The sequence below is a fragment of the Leptidea sinapis genome, chromosome 44 (genome assembly GCF_905404315.1).
Source record: "Leptidea sinapis chromosome 44, ilLepSina1.1, whole genome shotgun sequence".
Taxonomy (NCBI): Eukaryota; Metazoa; Arthropoda; class Insecta; order Lepidoptera; family Pieridae; genus Leptidea; species Leptidea sinapis.
The window spans coordinates 4,970,067-4,994,071 of record NC_066308.1 but is presented as its reverse complement, the minus strand read 5'-3'; the positions used below and the strand labels follow the sequence as shown (position 1 = coordinate 4,994,071).

The 24,005-nt window shown below is 36.1% G+C and overlaps 2 protein-coding genes and 1 long non-coding RNA gene across 3 annotated transcripts; 1 reads left to right on the top strand and 2 right to left on the bottom strand.

The window, feature by feature from the left end:
• Positions 1–5,430: 5,430 nt before the first annotated feature.
• On the bottom strand, positions 5,431–13,746 carry LOC126977328 (ER membrane protein complex subunit 6). The gene is made up of 2 exons (XM_050826104.1): positions 13,370–13,746; positions 5,431–5,704 (listed from the first exon to the last, which is right to left on the bottom strand). The coding sequence occupies exons 1-2, from the start codon at positions 13,500–13,502 to the stop codon at positions 5,496–5,498; spliced, it is 342 nt and encodes a 113-aa protein (XP_050682061.1). The 5' UTR covers positions 13,503–13,746; the 3' UTR covers positions 5,431–5,495.
• A 2,780-nt stretch (positions 13,747–16,526) lies between these two features.
• On the bottom strand, positions 16,527–17,191 carry LOC126977336 (uncharacterized). Its single transcript, XR_007732189.1, has 4 exons — positions 17,130–17,191; positions 17,004–17,057; positions 16,848–16,927; positions 16,527–16,752 (listed from the first exon to the last, which is right to left on the bottom strand). It is a non-coding gene; the product is annotated as an uncharacterized LOC126977336 (long non-coding RNA).
• Positions 17,192–18,705: 1,514 nt separating this feature from the next.
• Positions 18,706–23,750, top strand: LOC126977200 (histone-lysine N-methyltransferase NSD2-like). The gene is made up of 4 exons (XM_050825913.1): positions 18,706–18,779; positions 19,058–19,205; positions 19,565–20,474; positions 23,566–23,750. The coding sequence occupies exons 3-4, from the start codon at positions 19,673–19,675 to the stop codon at positions 23,748–23,750; spliced, it is 987 nt and encodes a 328-aa protein (XP_050681870.1). The 5' UTR covers positions 18,706–18,779; positions 19,058–19,205; positions 19,565–19,672.
• Positions 23,751–24,005: the final 255 nt, after the last annotated feature.

Sequence of the window (24,005 nt, the reverse complement as noted above, 5' to 3'; positions counted from 1 at the left end):
TTATTCATTAAATAGCCTGGAGGCGGTCTCTGTTTATTCTCTAAAAAAATTGCAACTGGACTTAGCGGAGTTGCCGGCGAAACAAGTTAAAATTTATTCGCGATTTTCATTAAGACAATCACAATTTCTAAAAAGTCGCTAATCTGCCATTGTAAGAATCTTACTATGAGTAGTTACTCATAGTAGATACTCATACTTATATAGTTACTAGCTGACCCGGCAAACGTTGTTTTGCCATATAAATTGTATTGATCTTTTGCTTGCTAGTTGATAAGAGATGGCGCTAGTTGTATTCATTAGCAACAATCACACTTCTTTTATATTTTGTATAATTCACACTATAGTTTTATAAATTACTTATAGCCTATTTGTTATTCTGGTGTGTAAGCTATATTATTGTAAAGTTTCATGAAAATCTATTCACTAGATTTTGCGTTAAAGAAGATCAAACATCCAGACATACAAACTTTCACATTTATAATATTAGTAGAATAAGTATAATTAAAAATAATTTCCAAAAAGTTAAATTTGAGAAAAATATATCCTTACTAACTATATTATACCTATAAATCTCAATGTGCATATATCAAATTAATATAAAATACAAACCATAACAAAATAGTACGAAATACTTATGAATGAAACACGGAAATCCTCACATAATAATTTATGGTGCGAGATTGTCGCGAAAACGGGAAGCTTAGATGGTCACTAAATATTAATAGCGTTCCAAACACGAGTTTATTAGCTGATAACTGGTTTACTGGAACCCATCGCAAGCTCCTGCCTGATAATCGCGTCAACTATTTGCCAAACCTCCGGGATAGACTAGCTAATAGCTAAGAGCTTATAACTTCTTCATCTAATGTTGCGACATACTTTTAGAGGACTTTTATAGCATACGATACGATTATAATAATCGGAAGTATAAATTTAAATAACTGACGTGTTTTTTCTCATTATTATTATTACGGGGGGAATGCCGAATACCTAACACAACAAACTCAGCGGGTTTTATATGAAAAAAAAAGCGCGCTGATTTTGTTGTGCCCGATCTTCTCAGGTCTGAGGCATTATTTTGGAATGGGTGGTAATTTTTGACTCGTCACATCCTATTGTGAATAAAATATATGAATTTGAATACCGAGCAAAGAGAAAACTGTTACAATTTCTTGCGCCGTTTCTTTTTTAATCCATATTTTGTATCGCCGTATATTATTTATAAGCTTTTTTCGGTATTACTGATTTAATAATTCTCGGGGAATCATCTTTGAAAAATTTTTTGATAAGCAAGAACCAGTAGGTAATTGTTTTTATCTTACCTAGACTTAAGATGTTATTATGATTGTTTAAATAACTGTTGGTTCTCTCAAACTCAAGTAAATAAAATAAACGACTTACTTAGCTATCTATGATTTTTTATCAATATTTGCCATGGATCTAATAAAATATTTTATGGACGGAGGTAAGTGACCTCGTTGAGTTTCTTATAATATGATCTGAGTTCTAAAGCTTAGATATAAGATCTAAGCTGAGATATAAACCTAAGCCTAACCAGGGCCAACAGGAATATAAAAAAATATCGGCACACAAACGATATAAGAAGACGTCGAGTCTTGATTAAGTCTAATTAACTCTTGATACTATTACATTATGTATCTATATAGATACTTTGAATATTTGAAAATTTTTCACTGAAAATAAAGAAAAAGCAACAATGTGTACCTATTTTTATGTGTACATATTTTTGCATGAACATCATATACTCGTAAATCTATATATATATAAAACTAAGTCGTGTTAGTTACACCATTTATAACTCAAGAACGGCTTGACCATTTTGTCAGTTGTTTGATTTTTTGGGTTTCTCTTAATATCGAAAAAATCACAGAAAAATATTATTATAAAAACATTTATTTTCTCATACATTTTGTATGGATTGACATTTTCATGACATCTCGAGAATAGAAAGAATTCAATGAAGTTTTTTGTTAGTTTCACGCTACATGAGTAATAAAATACAACTGACAGTGCACGTCATGTTATTCAAGTTGGTCGGTGGGTGCAATGACGTTCTTATGTATAGAATGTCATTGGGTGGGTGTGTTTGTTAGCTTATTGTGCTATCTTTCCCGACATAGACGTAATGCAACTAGAATCCGAAACATTGCGAATTGGACTGACGAAGAACAAGAAATTGCAGGTAAAAGCACCGCGTTAGTATGGGCTCGACGTTGTGTTTCTGAATCACAAGAGCAAAGCGAGGCAGCCAGTAAATCTCAGAGATCAACAACTAGATAATTTTCGACGCACACAGAAGAAATTTATGAAGTACTGATTTGAATCGAGCAGCGTTTTGATACGATGAGTACTGATTACCGCTTGCATACTAGCATTCACATTGGGTCAATGGACGTTGTTTGCAAGTATTTTCCGGAGAAACGCCAGGATTGTGCTGCCTTAGTGGGAAACTACCGAATCACGACATTTTCTAGCAGACACTCAAAAATTCAATGTTTGTTTCCAAATGTCCTCATTTGGGGCAGACATTATCTAAGAACGACGATTTAATCCGACATTCAGGGTATTAATTTGTTTATATTCTTACACACAATACAGATGAAGAATAACATACCTACTATACTTATTCCTATGTATTATGTATGCTAATTTTAAAAATAAATGTTTACAAATCAGTAATACGGACTTTGCTTTTGATTTTGTAGATACAAGGACAGATTCACCATCGAATTGGATCATTGCAATCTCTCGAAGATGCACACCATAAATTTTAACAATAATATTTCATGGGCACCATGGAGGAACAACGACATGAAGAGATCAATGCAATAATGATAATAGCAATTCTTCATGATCTACAGCAACTACTTCATGAACATTTAGCATGTCGAGTTAGCCCGCAAATCTTTAATTTCCGATCCGTCTTGCATTCGCCATGACCATTAACAAATCTCAAGGCCAATTCTTGAAAGTTTGTGGTCTGAATCTAGAAAATCCATTTCCCATGGTCAATCTATATATTATAAGAGATTACCACGTATATAGTCACTCATTACTATATCTCTGGAACCATAGGGCGTAGAGACTTGAAATTTGGTAGGAATATTCCTTTCGTCGAGTAGAGGTCAGCTAAGAACGGATTTTACGAAATTCCATCGGCGAGAGTTTTTAAGCTATTGCATAGCTTCTATCGCGGGCCTTGAGCGTGGAGACCGAATCCAGAAATTCCATAACGAAAATAACCTAACACTTACTTACTAGATCTATATAGATATTTCTATGTCTTTTTGTGCAGAAAGTCTTAGGTTCGATCCTGGGGTACGTCTTGATTTTTTTTAATTTCTTTATTTTTTTTATCACGTTTTTTAATTTTTATTATTATCACAAGCATTTTTATTTAATTTCACCTGTCCCGTTGTCTGTCTGTAATCAAATCTTACAAGTTAAATTTTACTCACTTCCCGTTTGATTTTTTTTTAATTAATTTTATCAAAAAAAAAAATACTGCATAAATGAAATAAATAAATAATTATAATTGCATAAGTTGATAAAAAATGCTATGCAATAGCTTTACCGCGGCAGTCCCCGAGTGCCACACGTCTTTTTTTTTAACAGAACGACTGTCGGGTCCGCTAGTTAAATAATAAAAATTGCGTGTGTACAAGGTACTCTCTCTCTTTCTGTCTCCCTCTTGCGTTGGAATATTGGACGCTACTCGCCAACGCTCGCGCTGGCCTGTAACAGGTATACTACGCGCATGCGTTCTAGTACCACGCATTCACTCTCGGTCTATCTCATTCTATTCCCCCTCCCCAGGAGCGTTGAACGCTTAACGCAACAGAGCTTTCATACCCATTCCATGGTAGCGTCAAACGTTCAACGCAACCTTGTTGGAAGTCGCATTAGAAGTTTCACTACAATTAGTAACGACACGATATATTATCGTACTGTGTAAAAGCAATTACAACTCAATTATGTTCAATCTATCGTAGGATATAGCTCCGGCCCGCGTTATTACACAAGATACTTTTAAACTAATGACGTTATCACTTCATTCTCGTCACCTACATAAATCCTTATTCCTTGGTCATAAGAAAAAATGATTCTCATTTAAGTTATGGTATAATATTAGCTGACGAAGGTTAGAATATGCAATTCCAGGGACCGTTAGTGATCAGCGGAGTAGGATAGTAGTCGTGCTTTGATAGGCTCCCAAGTTCCTAAGAGTGAGTTCCTAGAATTGTAGGTAGTGCTAGCTGAACCCCGTTAACTCGGTAGATTACGAGGCGTGACCGCAAAGTGATCTCAAAGACAAGTCATGATATCTTCTACCAATCGGTTCTACAGAGCTTGGTATGACAATATTCATGTCCGGTATTAATGCATTAGCATTTAGCACTGGGACCATCGGAAGGAATACAAACCCTGCCCTAAGGATTAGATGCAAAAAAATGGAAATCATTATATTCCAATCTCCTGACTTTTAATGCCATTGCAACATTATAACTGGAGCTCTGAGCAGCACTATAATGCGATCGTCACCTTGAGACATAACATGTTAAGTCTTTGTCCAGTAATTTCACGGCGCCCTTCAGACCGAAACACAGTAAAGCTTACACATTACTGCTTCACGGCAGAAATAGGCGCCGTTGTGGTACCTATAATCTAGCCGGTATCCTATGCAAAGTAGGTACTGGTAAAAGATTTCAAAGAGAAGTTCTGCTACCAATCGGTTTGCTGGTTGCAAGCTTGGTATGACAATATTCATGTACGGTAGTAATGCATTGGCACTGGGACCATCGGTAGAAGTACAAACCCTGTGCTAAGGATAGGACTATGTCGAAAACTTTGGTTCTCCTACGAATTTCCTCATTTCTGTTTCGATCTCGCAGGGAAACTCCGAGCATAGCCCTCTCCATTGCCTTCTGAGCGACCATGAGCTTTCTCATTAGGCCCATAGTTAGCAACCACGTCTGCGTACCGTAAGTCATCACTGGCAACACACACTGGTTGAAAAGCTTCGTCTTCAGACACTGTGGTATTTGGGACGAGATTTGACGGAGCTTCCCGAACGCTGCCTATCCGATTCGGATTCGACGAGTGACCTGCCTAACTGGCTTGTTTGTCCAAGGTAGACGTACTCGTCGATAATTTCGAGAGTACAGTTCCCAATACAATAATAGAGTAGGTGCGACATGGACATTAGACATGATCTTCGTCTTTTCCATGTTCATTTTGACCTACTCCTTAGGAAGCTGTATTGAGGCCGTCGAGCATATGGCTTAAGTCTTCCAAGGGCGAATCACACCTGCCCCAAAAGATGTCACTTCGTGATAACCACGACCGCTCTGCCAAGAGTGTAACGAAGAAGAAAAAAGATGGTGTCTACACTAAAATAATACCACCATGTAAAATAAATACAGCCATTATATTTCCACCTTTAAATTCATAACTTAAATTACTATTACACTAGATTAATAAACATGGACCATTCCATATATAAATGTCCAGAAAAGAACATATGTAAACAGAGCGCCAAGGAAACCGTTCGTTAGTAGACTCTGACGAGACACATAGTACTTCTTCCAGTTGGGCCCAGCCTTCACCAGAAACATTGCCCACAATATTATAACCGAGAACATATAGAATGCAAAACCATTTAATCCAGTCAAACCTAGGACACCTGAAATCACAAGAAAACAAATTTATTAATGTGCATAAGATAATTAATCTTGTTTCAGAGTGACAGGCACACTGCTTGTGGTGGTGTTGTCAAGTGGATTATCGCTTCCCTAAGATAGGTCAATTGTTGAAGACTGTATAACTTGCTTTTCTTTTTATTGATTTCTTTCGTTTTTTTTTTCTCTTCATATTATTGTTTATTTTGTTATGTTAATAATTTTGTTTTTCTTTTGTTTGAATGTTAATGTACTTAGATTATAATGGGGCTGACATGTACATAGGTATAAAAGCCCTTAAATAAATAAAGGGAAAAAAAGATAGGTCAAGCAAAATAAAAGGTGGTCCTGGACATGCTTCTATTGGGGTACCTACCACATTTTTTTTTATGGAATAGGAGGACAAATGAGTGTACGGGTCACCTGGTGTTAAGTGATCACCAACGCCTACAATCTCTTGCAACACCAGAGGAATCACAGGAGCGTTGCTGGCCTTTAAGGAAGGAGTATGCACTTTTTTTGAAAGTACCTAGGTTTCATATATCTTGCCGTTGGTAGATTTAGTTCTTTTCTTAATTCCGTAAGATCATAAAATGGTTGTTTTATAGTTTATACAAATTTTTTATAACTATTTCACACACATGTTTTGTAACTTATCATAATTATATATATTGTAATTACAAATGGTGAATCTCAATAAATAAATAAAATATAAGAGAAACCTGTAAAAATTAAGTTCTATATGATCAATGTTTTATTTTTATCACATTCAAAGGCATTAGTCACAGATGACATTATAATGTGACCATATTGTTGCTTGTCCTCCTCATAGTTTGGGTAAGTTGGGTAACTACCTATTTAATATTATACCTATGTCTTGAATACAATATCAACTTTCGAAACATATTTGACATTTTTTATGAGAAAAATGGATGAGACATTTAAGACATTCAGCTGCTGACAAGTGATACTTCCTGCCCATTACAATGCAGTGCTGTTTAGGTTCTTGACTGAACCTTAATGTAAAGAGCACATTGGATGTAATTCCAGAAAAACATTCCAAACCACAATCACGTCAAAATTTAGTTAAGAACATGAAGCTGGTCACATGATTCATATTAAAGGACTGACAAAAAATGGCAACCCTACTATCACTCTTTAAATGACATCATGACTTAATAGCACAACCCACATGTATGGAATAATATTGAATTAGTCATTAAACTAAAACAGCCCAAGTGTCCTGAAAGATTTTATTTTAAAAATAATGTCCCATCTAAGTTTTTTTCTTTATAAACCAAACGCGACGCCTTGGTTGTATGCACGCTCATACAAGCAGTACGCCCGTGACCACTGTCAAGGAAGGTACTGTGTTCGTGTCTCTCGGGCTCACATTACGTAAGATTTTAGCAAACAAGTACAAAGCGGGAATCATAGCAAAAAAATAATGATCATGCGACAGCGTATTTGTTGAAATATATAGGTAAATGGAAGTCGGAAAGTACTAAAATAAAATTTACAGAATATTATGCCACGCGGGATATTTGTATGTATGTACTTTAGGGAAGTTTGAAATCCAAGATGGCCGCCGCGCAAAATTATGATTACAGCATTATGGGTATCGAATCCGAGGTTCTCGAGGGTACAGAGAACGATTCTGTGATCATTTTTGAAATCAAGATGGCCGCCGCACAAAATTATGATTTCAGCAATATAGATATCGTGTCCGAGGTCCTCGAGGATGCAGAAAACGATTTTGGGATCATTGTTTAAATCCAAGATGGCCGCCGCGCAAAAGTATGATTTCAGCAATATGGATATCGCGTCCGAGGTACTCGAGGGTGCAGAGAACGATTTTGTGATCAGTTTTGAAATCCAAGATGGTCGCCGCTCATAATTATGATTTCAGCAATATAGATATCGTGTCCGAGGTTCTCCAGGGTGCAGAGAACGATTCTGTAATCATTTTTGAAATCCAAGATGGCCGCCGCTCATAATTATGATTTCAGCAATATGGATATCGTGTCCGAGGTTCTCGAGGGTGCAGAGAACGATTCTGGGATCATTTTTGAAATCCAAGTTGGCCGCCGCTCATAATTATGATTTCAGCAATATAGATATCGTGTCCGAGGTCCTCGAGGATGCTGAAAACGATTTTGTGATCAGTTTTGAAATCCAAGATGGCCGCCGCTCATAATTATGATTTCAGCAATATGGATATCGTATCCGAGGTTCTCGAGGGTGCAGAGAACGATTCTGGGATCATTTTTGAAATCTAAGTTGGCCGCCGCTCATAATTATGATTTCAGCAATATAGATATCGTGTCCGAGGTCCTCGAGGATGCAGAAACCGATTTTGGGATCATTGTTTAAATCCAAGATGGCCGCCGCGCAAAAGTATGATTTCAGCAATATGGATATCGTGTCCGAGGTACTCGAGGGTGCAGAGAACGATTTTGTGATCAGTTTTGAAATCCAAGATGGCCGCCGCTCATAATTATGATTTCAGCAATATGGATATCGTGTCCGAGGTTCTCGAGGGTGCAGAGAACGATTCTGTGATCATTTTTGAAATCCAAGATGGCCGCCGCTCATAATTATTATTTCAGCAATATGGATATCGTGTCCGAGGTTCTCGAGGGTGCAGAGAACGATTCTGGGAACATTTTTGAAATCCAAGTTGGCCGCTGCTCATAATTATGATTTCAGCAATATAGATATCGTGTCCGAAGTCCTCGAGGATGCAGAAAACGATTTTGGGATCATTGTTTAAATCCAAGATGGCCGCCGCGCAAAATTATGATTTCAGCAAGATGGATATCGTGTCCGAGGTACTCGAGGGTGCAGAGAACGATTTTGTGATCAGTTTTGAAATCCAAGATGGCCGCCGCTCAAAATTCGTCCTCGACACCCTCGAGAACCTTGGATTCGATACCCATAAGGCTGTAATCATAATTTTGCGCGAGGGTGTCGAGGACGAATTTTGAGAATCGTTCTCTGCATCTTCGAGAACCTCGGATACGATACCCATAATGTTGTAATCATAATTTTGCGCGGCGGCCATCTTCGATTTCAAAAATTATCCTAAATTCGTTCTCTGCACCCTCGAGAACCTCGGACACGATATCCATATTGCTGAAATCATAATTATGAGCGGCGGCCATCTTGGATTTCAAAACTGATCACAAAATCGTTCTCTGCACCCTCGAGTACCTCGGACACGATATCCATATTGCTGAAATCATAATTTTGCGCGGCGGCCATCTTGTATTTAAAGTATGATCCCAAAATCGTTTTCTGCATCCTCGAGGACCTCAGACACGATATCTATATTGCTGAAATCATAATTATGAGCGGCGGCCAACTTGGATTTCAAAAATGATCCCAGAATCGTTCTCTGCACCCTCGAGAACCTCGGACACGATATCCATATTGCTGAAACCATAATTATGAGCGGCGGCCATTTTGGATTTCAAAAATGATCACAGAATCGTTCTCTGCACCCTCGAGTACCTCGGACACGATATCCATATTGCTGAAATCATACTTTTGCGCGGCGGCCATCTTTGATTTAAACAATGATCCCAAAATCGTTTTCTGCATCCTCGAGGAATTCGGATACGATATCTATATTGCCGAAATCATAATTATGAGCGGCGGCCAACTTGGATTTCAAAAATGATCCCAGAACCGGTTTCTGCACCCTCGAGAACCTCGGATACGATTTCCATATTGCTGAAATCATAATTATGAGCGGCGGCCATCTTAGATTTCAAAAATAATCACAGAATCGTTCTCTGCACCCTCGAGAACCTCGGACACGATATCCATATTGCTGAAATCATAATTTTGTGCGGCGGCCATCTTGGATTTCAAAAATGATGAGTTGACGCCGGTGCTAACGCATTTATTCCGGCACTCTTATTCTAAAGGCGTAGTCCCTGACTCATGGAAGTCAGCCCTTGTCCATCCGATCCAAAAAAAAGGAGACAGTTCGGATCCGGCAAACTACAGGCCTATTGCTATTACCTCCCTGCTCTCCAAAATCATGGAGAGCATAATTAGAGGGTACTATACTAGAGGGTCACCAGTTGATCAACGACCGACAATACGGGTTTCGCCATGGCCGGTCGGCAGGTGATCTTCTGGTATACCTAACATATAGATGGGCTGCGGCTATTGAAAGCAAGGGGGAAGGCCTGGCAGTTAGCCTGGATATAGCGAAGGCCTTTGATCGTGTATGGCACAAGGCGCTCCTCTCCAAACTTCCATCATTTGGGCTTCCCGAGAGCTTGTGCAAGTGGACCTCCAGCTTCCTCACTGGACGCAGCATACAGGTTGTTGTCGACGGATATTGCTCGAACCCGAAGCCCGTGAATGCTGGAGTGCCCCAAGGCTGTGTGCTGTCTCCCACGCTGTTTCTTCTGCATATCAATGATCTGTTGGACACCTCCAACATTCATTGCTATGCGGATGACAGCACTGGTGATGCCGTATACACGGGCCATGCAGGTCTCTCTCGGGAAATCATCGACCAGTGCCGGGAGAAACTTTTGTCTTCTATCGAGTCCTCTCTTGAGAAGGTCGCGGAATGGGGAAAATTGAACCTTGTCAAATTTAACCCCCAGAAGACTCAAGTTTGCGCGTTTACATCTAAAAAAACCCCATTTGTCGTGTCACCGCTCTTTGGCAACACTTCCCTCAAAGCCTCGCCTAGTATCGGAATACTGGGTCTCGAAATCTCGAGCGATTGCCAATTTCGTGGTCACCTGGAAGGCAAAGCCAAATTGGCTTCAAAGAAAGTGGGCGTCATTAATAGAGCACGGCAATACTTCAAGCCGGCCCACATACTAGCGCTCTACAAAGCGCAGGTCCGGCCACACATGGAGTATTGCTGTCATCTCTGGTCTGGCGCACCCCAGTATCAGCTCGATCCATTTGACCGCGTGCAACGCAGAGCACCTCGAATTGTCGGGGACCCAGTGCTCTGTGAACGGCTGGATTACTTGGCGTTGCGTAGAGACGTCGCTTCATTGTGTATCTTCTACCGCATTTATCACGGGGAGTGTTCCGAAGAGCTGTTTAACCTGATTCCTGCCGCCGAATTCCACCTTCGCAAGACACGCCACAAGTCAGGATATCATCCTCACCATCTGGATGTGTGGCGGTCCTCCACAGTGCGGTTTTCAAGGAGCTTTCTTCCACGTACTACAAAGCTGTGGAATGAGCTAACTTGTGCGGTGTTTCAGGGACGATACGACATGGGTACATTCAAAAAAAGCGCGTACACCTTCTTTAAAGGCCGACAACGCTCCTGTGATTCCTCTGGTGTTGCAAGAGATTGTGGGCGGCGGTGATCACTTAACAACAGGTGACCCGTACGCTCGTTTGTCCTCCTCTTCCATAAAAAAAAATGATCACAGAATCGTTCTCTATACCCTCGAGAACCTCGGATTCGATACCCATAATGCTGTAATCATAATTTTGCGCGGCAGCCATCTTGGATTTCAAAAATGATCACAAAAATTCTCTGCACCCTCTAGAACCTCGGATACGATACCCATAATGTTGTTATCAAAATTTTGAGCGGCGGCCATCTTTGATTTCAAAAATGATCACAAAATCGTTCTCTGCACCCTCCAGAACCTCGGATACGATACCCATAATGTTGCCATCATAATTTTGAGCGTCGGCCATCTTTTATTTCAAAAATTATCACAAAATCGTTCTCTGCACCCTCCAGAACCTCGGATACAATCCCCATAATGTTGTAATCATAATTTTGCGCGGCGGCGATCTTGGATTTCAAAAATGATCACAAAATCCTTCTCTGCACCCTCGAGAACCTTGGATACGATACCCATAATGTTGTAATCAAAATTTTGAGCGGCGGTCATCTTGGATTTCAAAAATGATCACAAAATCGTTCTCTGCACCCTCCAGAACCTCGGATACGATACCCATAATGTTGTCATCATAATTTTGAGCGTCGGCCATCTTTGATTTCAAAAATTATCCCAAAATCGTTCTCTGCACCCTCCAGAACCTCGGATATGATCCCCATAATGTGGTAATCAAAAATTACCCTCATGCGCCTAAAGAAGTTTCACTTCAAAATGCATATAAATATCACCACATTTCGTACTCTTGCACAACCATTTTTATAAAATATTAGGCGGTCCTTCCGGGGTGGGGTCGTTGACCCGCTTCGCTTGGCTAGTGTCTCAGCCATGCCCGTGTCGAACGTATATATCTAGAGCTAGAGATGAATACGTTCGAGTGTTTTGTGCCTAAAGTGTTGGGAAAACCTCGCCTTAAAATGTGATGTTTGTGGCTTGGAACATTTTTCAGGAACTACATCCAATTGTTTTAGTCATGCAACATTTTATCAGCATGTGTAAGGAACATTTTAGCAGTGTGTGCACTGTATTTTGAATATGCATGATAGCATCCCAATTGCACTTGTCACTTGAGACAAGATTTTAAGTCTAATTAGTACAGTAATTTCACTAGCTACAACCCTTTCAACTAGTGTTTCCAAACCTTTTTTAGGCCATTTCCCACCTTAACATTTCTAAAATTTTTATGCCCCCTAAACATAATTATTAACCTTAAATTGTTTTGTTCCCTTAAGAAATATAAATAATAAATTTAAGGATGAAATCACTATAAAATTGTTATCAAAACAATCATAAGTAAAATTTCAAAACATATATAATGAAAAACTGAAATTCAAAATAATTTTATATTGATTTTTCTATTTTCATTTAGTGTGATCCTTGCACTTGATGCTTGCTGCACAGAGGTTTTATATGAGGTTCCAATTTACTTAGCTTTAATCTCAAGTCTCCAAGATGTGTTATCAAGTTGATTTGTTTTTATATCAGTAAATAATGTTTCTGGGACGATATGACATGGGCACCTTCAAAAAAAGCATGTACACCTTCCTTCAAGGCCGGTAACGCTCCTGTGATTCCTCTGGTGTTGCATGAGAATGTGGATGGTGGTGATCATTTAACACCAGGTGACCCATACGCTTGTCTGTCCTCCTTTTCCATTAAAAAAAACACTCCACATTCAGCTAAATATGAAGATGGAAATGGTAGTAAACATTTTCTTGAACATTCTTGGAATTTGCCTTTTTTGTTAAATTTGTCACCGATATCTAGCATTGCATTTAAATAATCCAAAGTTCCATTTTTAAATTTCCTCCCTGTGGGATGTGAGTTCCACATTGGGAAACAGTGCTTTAAACCAAACAATAATGTGTGTATAATGGACATGTATATGCTTTACAATAGAAAAATGTGTCACTGCGATACCTGACCATCATTGTTTGAACTCATCCCAAGTTTTTAAATCCTAATTTTTGCCTGTTTTTTAATTTTGTTAATTTGTAATCAAAATCGATTGCACCAGTAGTTAATATAGAATTTAATTAATTGTAGAACTTCTTGAAAAATACAACATACCTACATATCACTAGGTTAAATGTATTTTGTAAAAATGGAAGGTTTTCAGCGACACACATCCTCTTCTTTTATGCATTCTAATGTCAATGGCATAAATTTAATTTCATAAGGAAACCCAGTAAGTAGTGTAATAAACTGGTCATACGTAAAATACTTTCATATAATCTATAGTATAACCTATGCGTAAGGGTTTATTACCTGCTGTAGACCCTGAAAGTGCAGCCATTGAGGTCCGACAATACTCCATAACAATCGCATTGTTTCGTAAAGCTGCTTCACTATAGGCCACTGGTTCAGGTTTGTTCTGCACCGTTTTTAAGCTGATAGACATTGCTAATAATTTTTCAGCTTCAGGATCCCAAATATTTCAGATTTCAACGGAGAATTATTATAAATTTCTAATACTTTTTTTTATAACAAGTAGTTATTTAAGTGTTTTAAAATTGAATTATTTATTCTAATTATTAAAAATAAGAACACCTTAATTTGTATTAAATAACTTTAGTTTTGTGGATATTAAGAATTAAGATAATATTAATAATTAAAAATTAAGTTTAGTCCGAAATGTAAACAAAGAAATGTCACGGTCAAAATGACAATTCAGAGAACAGAGATTACCAACATTTTTCTAGGAAGTTTAATACTTAAACAAGTTGATTCTTAAATACATAAATATTATAATATTTATTATTCAAACAAAACAAATCTTATAATTAGTGTTACGATAATACGACTACATAAAATGAAAACTATCATTACGTGGAAGCGTAGCAAGAATACTGGCAGCATTACCATGTTGCCAGTGCTGCCAGCACAATACAATATATATATAAAAAAACATTATCTACAAATTTATTTATTTGATATATTTGGTTACCAAACATAAAATGGATAATTTCCATATTAATATTGGCTCTCTGATTCGGCGTCTGAAGAGCTTGATGACGACGAATTGGAACCGGATGTGGATAGCCACATGCTGTCCTTATTAGATCTTCTGTTAACTACACATCCCGATAGATACCACGTCTCTCTCGACGCCCCTCTCGGAACGTCTGAACATTGCCTGATCAGGAGTGTACTGCCTATCCGACGGCAACGTTGCAGACCACCAGCGACCCGCCACGTTTGGCACTATAAGTCAGCACATTGGGATAGGATACGTTCCTTTTTACATCCTACCCTTGGCACAAGGTTTGTTTCCCTTCGGATGATCCCAGTCCCTGCGCCGTTGCAGTAGCCGATATGATATTGCAGGGCATGGATATTTTTATACCAAGCTCTGTAGTACCGATCGGTGGTAGATCACAGTCCTGATTCGATGTGTCAGTTAAAGCAGCATCTGACTGCAAAAAACAGGCGTATCGAACTTGGGTTGTGGCCCTGGGCTCACAGGATTCAAAGTGCAAAGTTCTTAACCGTGAAATATAACCGTGACTCCAGATTAAGATGAAATCGAAGCACGTCGTCAAAATCGGCGAGCAGCTTTCTAGTTACCCGACCGGAACCCGCAAGTTCTGGTCATTGTCGAAAGTTGCTCTTGGTAACTTCTACCAGCCGTCTCTGCCGCCGTTGCACATGAGGAATTGGTTACTGTTATTATAAATCGTATTTTACGCAGCCAACTTGTCCACAGAAAAAGTTTGATAATTTGATTTTTCTCTTTTTCCGATTTCTAATAACCGAGCTTTTAGCATATTTTCTTAATTATTTATATTTTTGGATATGAGCAAATCAATAATTTACACTTTCCGTCAGGCAGTTGTGGGGTTTGATTCTAATCTTCGGGAGTGGTAAGAGATATTATCTAAAAGTAATACCAAATTTGTTTTTTTAATTTGGCAGTACCCTTTAACCACTTTTCGCAATGTGTGTTTCGCTTGGATTCGAACATTAATAATGCTTCATCAACGTAATCGTCCTCGCTGCCTATATGGGATATTATAAGACGCCTTCCTTTTCCGGTAAGAGCTTTTAAGCCCCTTTAAGAAGGCTTGTATAGGAGTTTAAATTTGAATATCAAAGCCCATTAATTTAAATGGTGCGGACATGTTAAATAAAAGTACTAACAATTTTTAACTGAAATCATAAGAATTTCCATATTGTATGAAAGCAAAATATTCCCTTATCCCTTTTTTGGACATATAAGACACACAATATACCGCTACATACACATAATATGTATAGGTATGTCTTATTAATACACACCTTGACCATTGACCCATGTTTTGTCCTGATAATATATAAAAATTCTTAGCCTACGTTATACCTTTGTGAATAGCAAGTATCGTTTTTCCATAGTATTATATCTTCCGATTTTTTAAACAACTGTGGCTCTTTTTAAACAGCACATTCAATTACGACGAACGTCAGAAGCAGCATAGCGACACTCTCTAAGAAAAAAGTGATTCACTCGATTGTATGAATCGTGCAGTCATTGATAGATTGACAGATGACGGCTATAATCTTGTAAAAACGGAGATAGCCGAAATCCACTACAATACCCGCCAATTCCGTTGGTACGAATTGGTGGTTTGACCAGAGCGTTCCCACGCAGTCAAACCCTCGGACCTTTAGCTCTCACGCTAATGCGGGAGAGTTGGAGAAGTTGTCCATCCAGATGGTGTGCCGTTTATGCTCAAGTTCATTTAAAAGTCTGAGCACGAGAGCTGGTATTATTCCAGAAACTGGATCATCTACTGTCGAGGTGTCATAGCCTACGTGTACTTCATAACGCTACAAGTAACCCGCCTGGGATTTACATACTTCGTATGTTTTGATACCAACTGTAGCTGCTTTGTAAAGAATGAATTGATTTATATTAAGCCAACCCTTTCACATGGTCAGACTCCCATCAAGCGCCACATTCTGGGACAAATTATATAGCCGTGAAAACTTGGCATTAAGGTGGTCTAATATTTGCTGAGCTTTAAAAAGTTTAGCCTGGGGTCGTGTCAACAATGCAGGGTCACAATTACTATTGTTATTGATATGAAGGCATTTTGACAGCAGCTAGGACCTGTCAAATGCCATCTTCGTGGAGAAGCAGGACTATTGAAAATATCTTTAGAAGTATTCCAGTACTCCTCTAATCGACTTTTAACCAATACTCCCATAGCCAGAACGATGCTTACATTCGTATCTTGCCGGATGGTCCCATCCTCCAACATGGTCGTGTTCAATAGAGCAATTGCTCTACATAAATGTTGATTTCTCTGATAATCACTTCATCACGATCCAATATGGTAGTAAATGCTTCGTATGGATTCGTGAGAGAAACCGTAGGGCCAATATTTTGCAAGAACGTTTCTCGCCTCAAATAAGGTTCAATTAGAGGAATTGAAAAGGCTCGCCATTCAAATTTAAATTTGTCATTCGGCTCCATAGGAATTCACAAATCAGACATCCGCGTCAGCGAGGCAGGAGACAGCGAAACGGGTGTTGGGTCACAAGCGGATGGGCGAGGCGAGAACCTTCTTCAACTTCCTCATTCTCTACGTCCATAAACATCCTTGCCACCCGGGGCAGCAATACCCACTGGGTAATCTCTTCTTTCTCTTTGCCGGACTCCTCCTCGCTACCTGAAAGAAAAAAGTTACAAGTTGTGGTTTCGATTGTAATAGTTACTTCCGTGATTGTTGCAAAATAAAGGTGTCGGATGTCAAAATGCGCTTACCATAATTAAATAAAGCACTTATTTCACCATCATGTAGAGGTCGTCTGATATTCGATATGCGATCGCGAACACGCGAACATCTGAAAAATAATAACAATATTTAATAACATACAAACTCTACAAATACTTGTGTAAACATGTTTGATTTAAACTCACACGGGCGTGGTCTTTTGTGGGCTTGCCCCGCTGCTCGCACCACATTCAACGTATCTGCAAAAAATAAAATAAAAAGGGTTCCTATAACAAAAAAAAGAGAAAAGAACCGCAAAAGCCAATAGTTACAGGGCAGGTGATGGCACCGTGTCAATTTCAATATTTGAAATTGAGGGCTCTGCTTCAGTAAGTTACTTGTACGTTGGTTCTATGGCTGTTTTTGACTTAAAAAGTAAGAATATATCAATATGAGTAAATAAAATGAAATACTACTTACTGTTCCATGATTATTCAAGTATAAATCACCAAAACTTACTGAATTCTTCACAAAAACAATCGTGAAACCGCTGACTGAACTGTTCAATGTGTTCACAGATTAAAATAACAAATTTCAACTTTTTTTTACCATAGACGTGTTAAATTACATATGAGAGCGAGAGTCATTCTTATACGATTTTTGGTGTGGGCGAAAGAGTAAGAACTATAAGAACGTCAAAATACGTTCGAAACTGAACAAGGTGATCGCACCTGGGGCCGGTCCTGTGACAGGACCTTCCACAGACTGTGTCCTGTAATGGGCGCGTTAACATATAAGAGGTTGACAATTACCATTGAAATTTGTTATAATATGGCCTATAGGTAACTGAAAAAACAGACACTACGGGTAAATGTAACTATACACTTTTATAATAAAGTCTGTTTAGGAATTATCTATAAATAAATTTAAAGGTTTTATTGATAAATGGCTTTGTCGTAAATCTCGGCCTCGGACTTGATTATGATTATTTTATAGCAATAGCAATGACAGTACAGTATGATTAAAAACAGCGCAAAAAAAAAAGAATGCTGGGAGAGTTTTTTGCGCTGCTTCTTCTCTCTCAGAGCGCCATTTGTTTCTGAAGCGGTAGAAGTGTCCAGTATATTAGAAATGACATTATAAATAATTCCATAGGAATCAATTTTGAGAAATTAAATGCCTTTTATTACTAAAAAGCGAGTTTGCACGAATCGAGGCACGCAAAAAAAAATTTAACTATATGATTTTTGCATTGTGCAATAAGAAACACTAAACTTGATGGACACTCTTAGAAACAGGTTTTTCTAAGGGTTCTTTAGAAAATATATTAAATTAAATAATAATGCTTGTTTGGTTTCTAAATAAATTAAAAACCATATTTTGGGTTTAATTTCATCTATACGTGTTCTATTTATTTATTTGTAATCAACAGCGTTACAGTAATTAAATAAACAATAATATAAAACATAATTCATAAGACCATTAAAGATTACTCATATTGACAATATTATTTTACAATATATTACAACAAGCTGTATTACAAAACAACAGCTGCCTCTTTTGTTCCTTATTCTCTGTGTGTATGGTTGTGTGTGTGTGAATGCGTATGTGAGTATTTTGTAGATCATATTATGTAGGTATACATATTATTATGATAAAATGTATTTTGTCTCTTTTACGCAGTGGTATTAATACAGCGACAAAGCTAATTACTTGGATTATGCATTGAAACGCTTCTTGCAATACGGGCTTTTGTTATGAAACATAAATGCATGCTTATTTCTTTTTTTATGCTAGAAGGGGCCTTAACCCGATATAAGTTACCGGCACCCCCATAATAAGTTACTCTTTGGACTTAACTTTAGAGTTTAGCAGTAAACTAAGCTAAAGTTTAGCTTAGACTTTAGAGTTGATTTTTGTCTTTTAAATATTTTTCTTTATTATAAATTTCGCGCACACAATATTATTACATAAATAATTAGGTACTCTATTTTTGTGCTTATGGAGTACGGTGGTAGATATACAAATGTTGATACCTACTTTATTTAGAATTCAGATTAGATTTAGGCAGTTGCAAACTTGTAAATCTATTTTAGTTGAACATAATATATTTGCAACATCTTTTAATTAAACTTTTTCTGACTTATGAAAATTATCATTATTTATATAAATCGTTTATTAGAATTATATAATAAATTATGCTTACTAGTCATAGTATCTATGTGCTATTTATAATTAATATTCATATGTACATACATAGGTACCTACCATTTAGCAATGGCGTTTAGTTGACGGATTTCAGACGGTACTGAATCGGTACAATTTTCTACCTAGTTCGTTTGTTGAAAGGACGCTTACAATTTTAATTAAAGTTTTTGTGACCTCTTATTGAATACATTCTAAAAATGGTAAGAAAAGCTTTTCTGATCATCAGAATTCTGAACAAAAATAAAAACTAAGTTATCGATACATAGTGACAAAATGATCTATAGTTTGGAATTTCTTCGAATTATGCGTATTCTTGTATTTATTTTAACATTGAATCTGCATTGTGCAATTTAATAACTTCCTTCTTGATTTAGGTTTAAATCAATAATTTTTAAGGCGTTTTCATTGTGTATTTTATGAAGTTGATAATGTCCTATCATTCACCTTATTATCATAACTTCGTTTTGATTATTTTGTATGACATATACCATTTACAATTCTTTGAACTATACGAATGTGCTTAATATCACTAACGGTTATATGTACCATTTTGTTTTAGTTAAACATGGATTTAAATTTTTCGTGAGAAAGTGTTAAAATCCGATATTTTGAAGCGACATTTTAGTCAATTACGTCAGCGCCGCCAATGGGGCTTTGAAAGATTACTATGGAGGAAAGTGAAGACACAAATAATATAATGAGTGGATTAGACAATCCCTCTGTCAAAGCTAAATCAAAGAAAAGGTCATTAGTTGAGAGACAACTTGAAACTAACTTAACAACCAGAGTAACATCGCCCATAACCAACAATGAAACTACAAACACGAGCAGATATGGTAGGCTTCGTCATAAAAAAGCTGATATTGAATTTTCATCTCAATCAATGTCAAAAGTCCTATTATCGCCACGGTATGATAAACCTCCAAACAAAAAGTCAACTTACAAAATGAATGCTTCATTTTCGCCAAGAAAGAAAGAATCAAAACCAGAATCAATATTTGAAAATCAAATACAGAATTTATATAGTCAAAATATGTCCTTGAGCCGTTTTGGTTCTGATGAAAAGCTACCTAAGAACTCTCGTAAAGCATACAAGAGGAAAGACCTTATACAGATGAAAGATGACGATGATAGTGATATTTTATTGATCAGTAATATGTTTTCACCATCTAAAAGTGGTGTTAAACCAAAATCTTCACATGTTGAAAAATCAAAAGAAAAACAAAATTTTAATTCAAGAAAAAATGGACATGTTGATTTGTCATCGGTTGTGAAGACTTTGGACTTTGATGGGGATAAAAATAAAAATGTTGAAAAAAGACCTGTTAAAAATAGTGATTTATTTGATATTGAGGCCTCATGTCAGTACCAAGTGGGAGACTTAGCCTGGGCACGAATGAACACATATCCGTTCTGGCCGTGTATTATAACAAGGGAGCCATTTAGTTCCCTGTTTGTCAAGAAGAAGTGTATGTATTAATTTTATTACTGATGTGATATAGTATGAGGTATTTGTGTTAACTGATGGTAAGAGATTGGCACAACCAGGCAAATCAATATATGTTGCTTTTGCAGATTGAGGAGATACATTTTTTAATTAACATGTATTGTCAATGTACAATCTCAAACAAATAGTTGCAACTATACATATATTTAGAGATTAATTAGCAAACTTAATTTTAAGAAGTTATGTGATTATGTGATATAAATTTACATTTATACTGACATGTTCATCACCATGATAGATTGGGAGTGTAAAAGGTCCTAGCTAGTTAATAAACTTGTATTATTGCCCAAGCTAACATGTTAACTCTTCAAGCAGTTACTGTATTTGCATTATGATGGGCTCTCTGAAGTCACACATCCCCTAACAAACACCTGATCTCTTTTGGTGTAACAGACAACCCTGTGTGCAGATGATGTCTGGTTGAATCCTCTTGGCCGACTCTCAAATTTAATTAGTGGATCTAAGAAGTCTGTAAACATACCAGTAAGGTCTGTAACTGGCCAACCCTTCACACTAAATGGGTCCAATTAATGGTGAAAACAGCAGCACCTGCCATGCAACACATTACTTTGTTTATTTAACATTAACTTTGTTTTACCCCCTTATTCATAATGGTCCACTAACTTAAAACAGCAGCTAAGGAGTGTTTTTTCTCATTCTGACTTAGGTCAGTAGAAGAAGACAGAGTGAGAATTAGCAATGCAATAGTTAGCATACTATTGTGAATAAGTGGGTTAATGTTTAAAACTGATTAATAAAAATAGTGGTCAGAGAGTTTATTGTAAGTTCAGCAAATTATGTTATTAGTTAAGAAATGTATTTCAATCAATTTGGTAAAAGCTGTTTATGAAATGCCTGAAAATAAATGATTTATTATAATTATTTCAATTGCATATTATGAATAATTACTGAAAATATGGGGTACTTTTTCTGACATTTATTTAACAATATTTTCTACAAGACTTCCATTGTTATTTTTTTTTTCTGTTGTTACATGCAATTTAGTTATAAAACAAAATTGAAGTAAATTATCACATGCACCTCATAAGGCATAGCAATGAACAACAGAGTGGCACACATGCAAAAATTTTTTTCCTCTAAGTATTCATTAGAGTAGTAACTTTTTTCCAAAAGTAAATTTTTCAGAGAGCTTATGAATTTATTAATTTTGGTCCGGCTTTTAAGTGTTCTGGTAACTTATTAAAATATTAATTAACATGAGGTAGGGACCTGAATTGTGTAATAATATTATAATTTAGATTTAGAAAAACTTTGATAATATTGAGACACTTTTTACACAAATTATCTTGCCCCAAGTTAAGCATATATAGCCTGTGTTATGGGTTACAAGACAATGATATATTTAATACAATATACTTACTTAAACATACATATATTCATATAAACATACATAAATATATTTAAACATCCATGACTCGGAAACAAACATCTATATTCATCATATAAATGCTTGCACCTACCGGGATTCGAACCCGGGACTTCTAGCTTAGTAGGTAGGATCGCTAACCACTCGGCTATACAGGTTGATAATTAAAACATTTTCCTAGTTTAAATTTAAACTTGTCTAATGTTGTTATTATGTGTGATTTAATTAAAACAATTATCTTAATTAAGATTTTATGTATATTAGATTCAAAACACATTTAGTGTATGTTACATGTTAAACATTATTTCAATGAATTAGTTAGATATATTTTGTCACTCAAAATTATAGTATTGGCAAGCAGTATATTTATTGTAACTAGAACAAATTAATTGTTTTATTAATTTAGGAAATCCAAACAGATTACAATAAATTCTAACCTAAAATCTTTATAAAATTACATTTGAATCTTATTGCAGTCCTGTAGGATTGCACACAAAAATTGTTTTATTAACAATAATAAATTCTAACCTAAAATCTTTATAAAATTACATTTGAATCTTATTGCAGTCCTGTAGGGTTGCACACAAAAATTGTTTTATTAACAATAATAAATTCTAACCTAAAATCTTTATAAAATTACATTTGAATCTTATTGCAGTCCTGCAGGATTGCACACAAAAATTGTTTTGTTAACAATAATAAATTCTAACCTAAAATCTTTATAAAATTACATTTGAATCTTATTGCAGTCCTGTAGGGTTGCACACAAAAATTGTTTTATTAACAATAATAAATTCTAACCTAAAATCTTTATAAAATTACATTTGAATCTTATTGCAGTCCTGTAGGGTTGCACACAAAAATTGTTTTATTAACAATAATAAATTCAAACTAAAATCTTTATAAAATTACATTTGAATCTTATTGCAGTCCTGTAGGGTTGCACACAAAAATTGTTTTATTAACAATAATAAATTCTAACCTAAAATCTTTATAAAATTACATTTGAATCTTATTGCAGTCCTGTAGGGTTGCACACAAAAATTGTTTTATTAACAATAATAAATTCAAACTAAAATCTTTATAAAATTACATTTGAATCTTATTGCAGTCCTGTAGGATTGCACACAAAAATTGTTTTATTAACAATAATAAATTCTAACCTAAAATCTTTATAAAATTACATTTGAATCTTATTGCAGTCCTGTAGGGTTGCACACAAAAATTGTTTTATTAACAATAATAAATTCTAACCTAAAATCTTTATAAAATTACATTTGAATCTTATTGCAGTCCTGTAGGGTTGCACACAAAAATTGTTTTATTAACAATAATAAATTCTAACCTAAAATCTTTATAAAATTACATTTGAATCTTATTGCAGTCCTACAGGGTTGCGCACAAAAATTGTTTTATTAACAATAATAGACACACACACACACACACACAATTTATCTAGCTCCAAACTAGGCACAGCCATAATGAGTGTTAGACAAAGTTATATTTCATACAATATAGGTACACATAAACATCCTCGACTTGGAAACAAACTTGTTTTCAAATCTGGGCCCCATAGCTGTCTATGATCACATGTTGACTTATTCTCTTTTACTTTTCAATGGTTTGCTTAATACATATATTTGTAATTTCAAATTTTCTTTTACAGTAGTTGGAAAACTATCTAAGGACATCATTCATGTCACATTCTTTGGAGACAACGGCCGAAGGAGCTGGATATTGGAAACAAAGTTAAGAAAATTTCACGGGTTGTATGAATTTGAGCTTGCAAGAGAAAAATTACCAGCAGATGTAAGTTTTATATGGCTTAAGTTTATTATTTTAATGCTATGATAGTTTTACATACTTGATATAGAATATTAAAATTATATTATTTAAAAGAGATTCTTCAAACATGCCTATTGCAGCTCCATCACTATTGTACAAATGTGGCTAAAATTATGAAATATAAAAACAATTCAAATGAGACAACCATGATTTTAATTTTTTTTTTTGTACAATATTGTTTATTGTAATAAAACCTTCCATATAAAAAAATTTCATTATTTGTTTTGACTCTGTGTGACAACTGCATCCCTAGATAGAAGT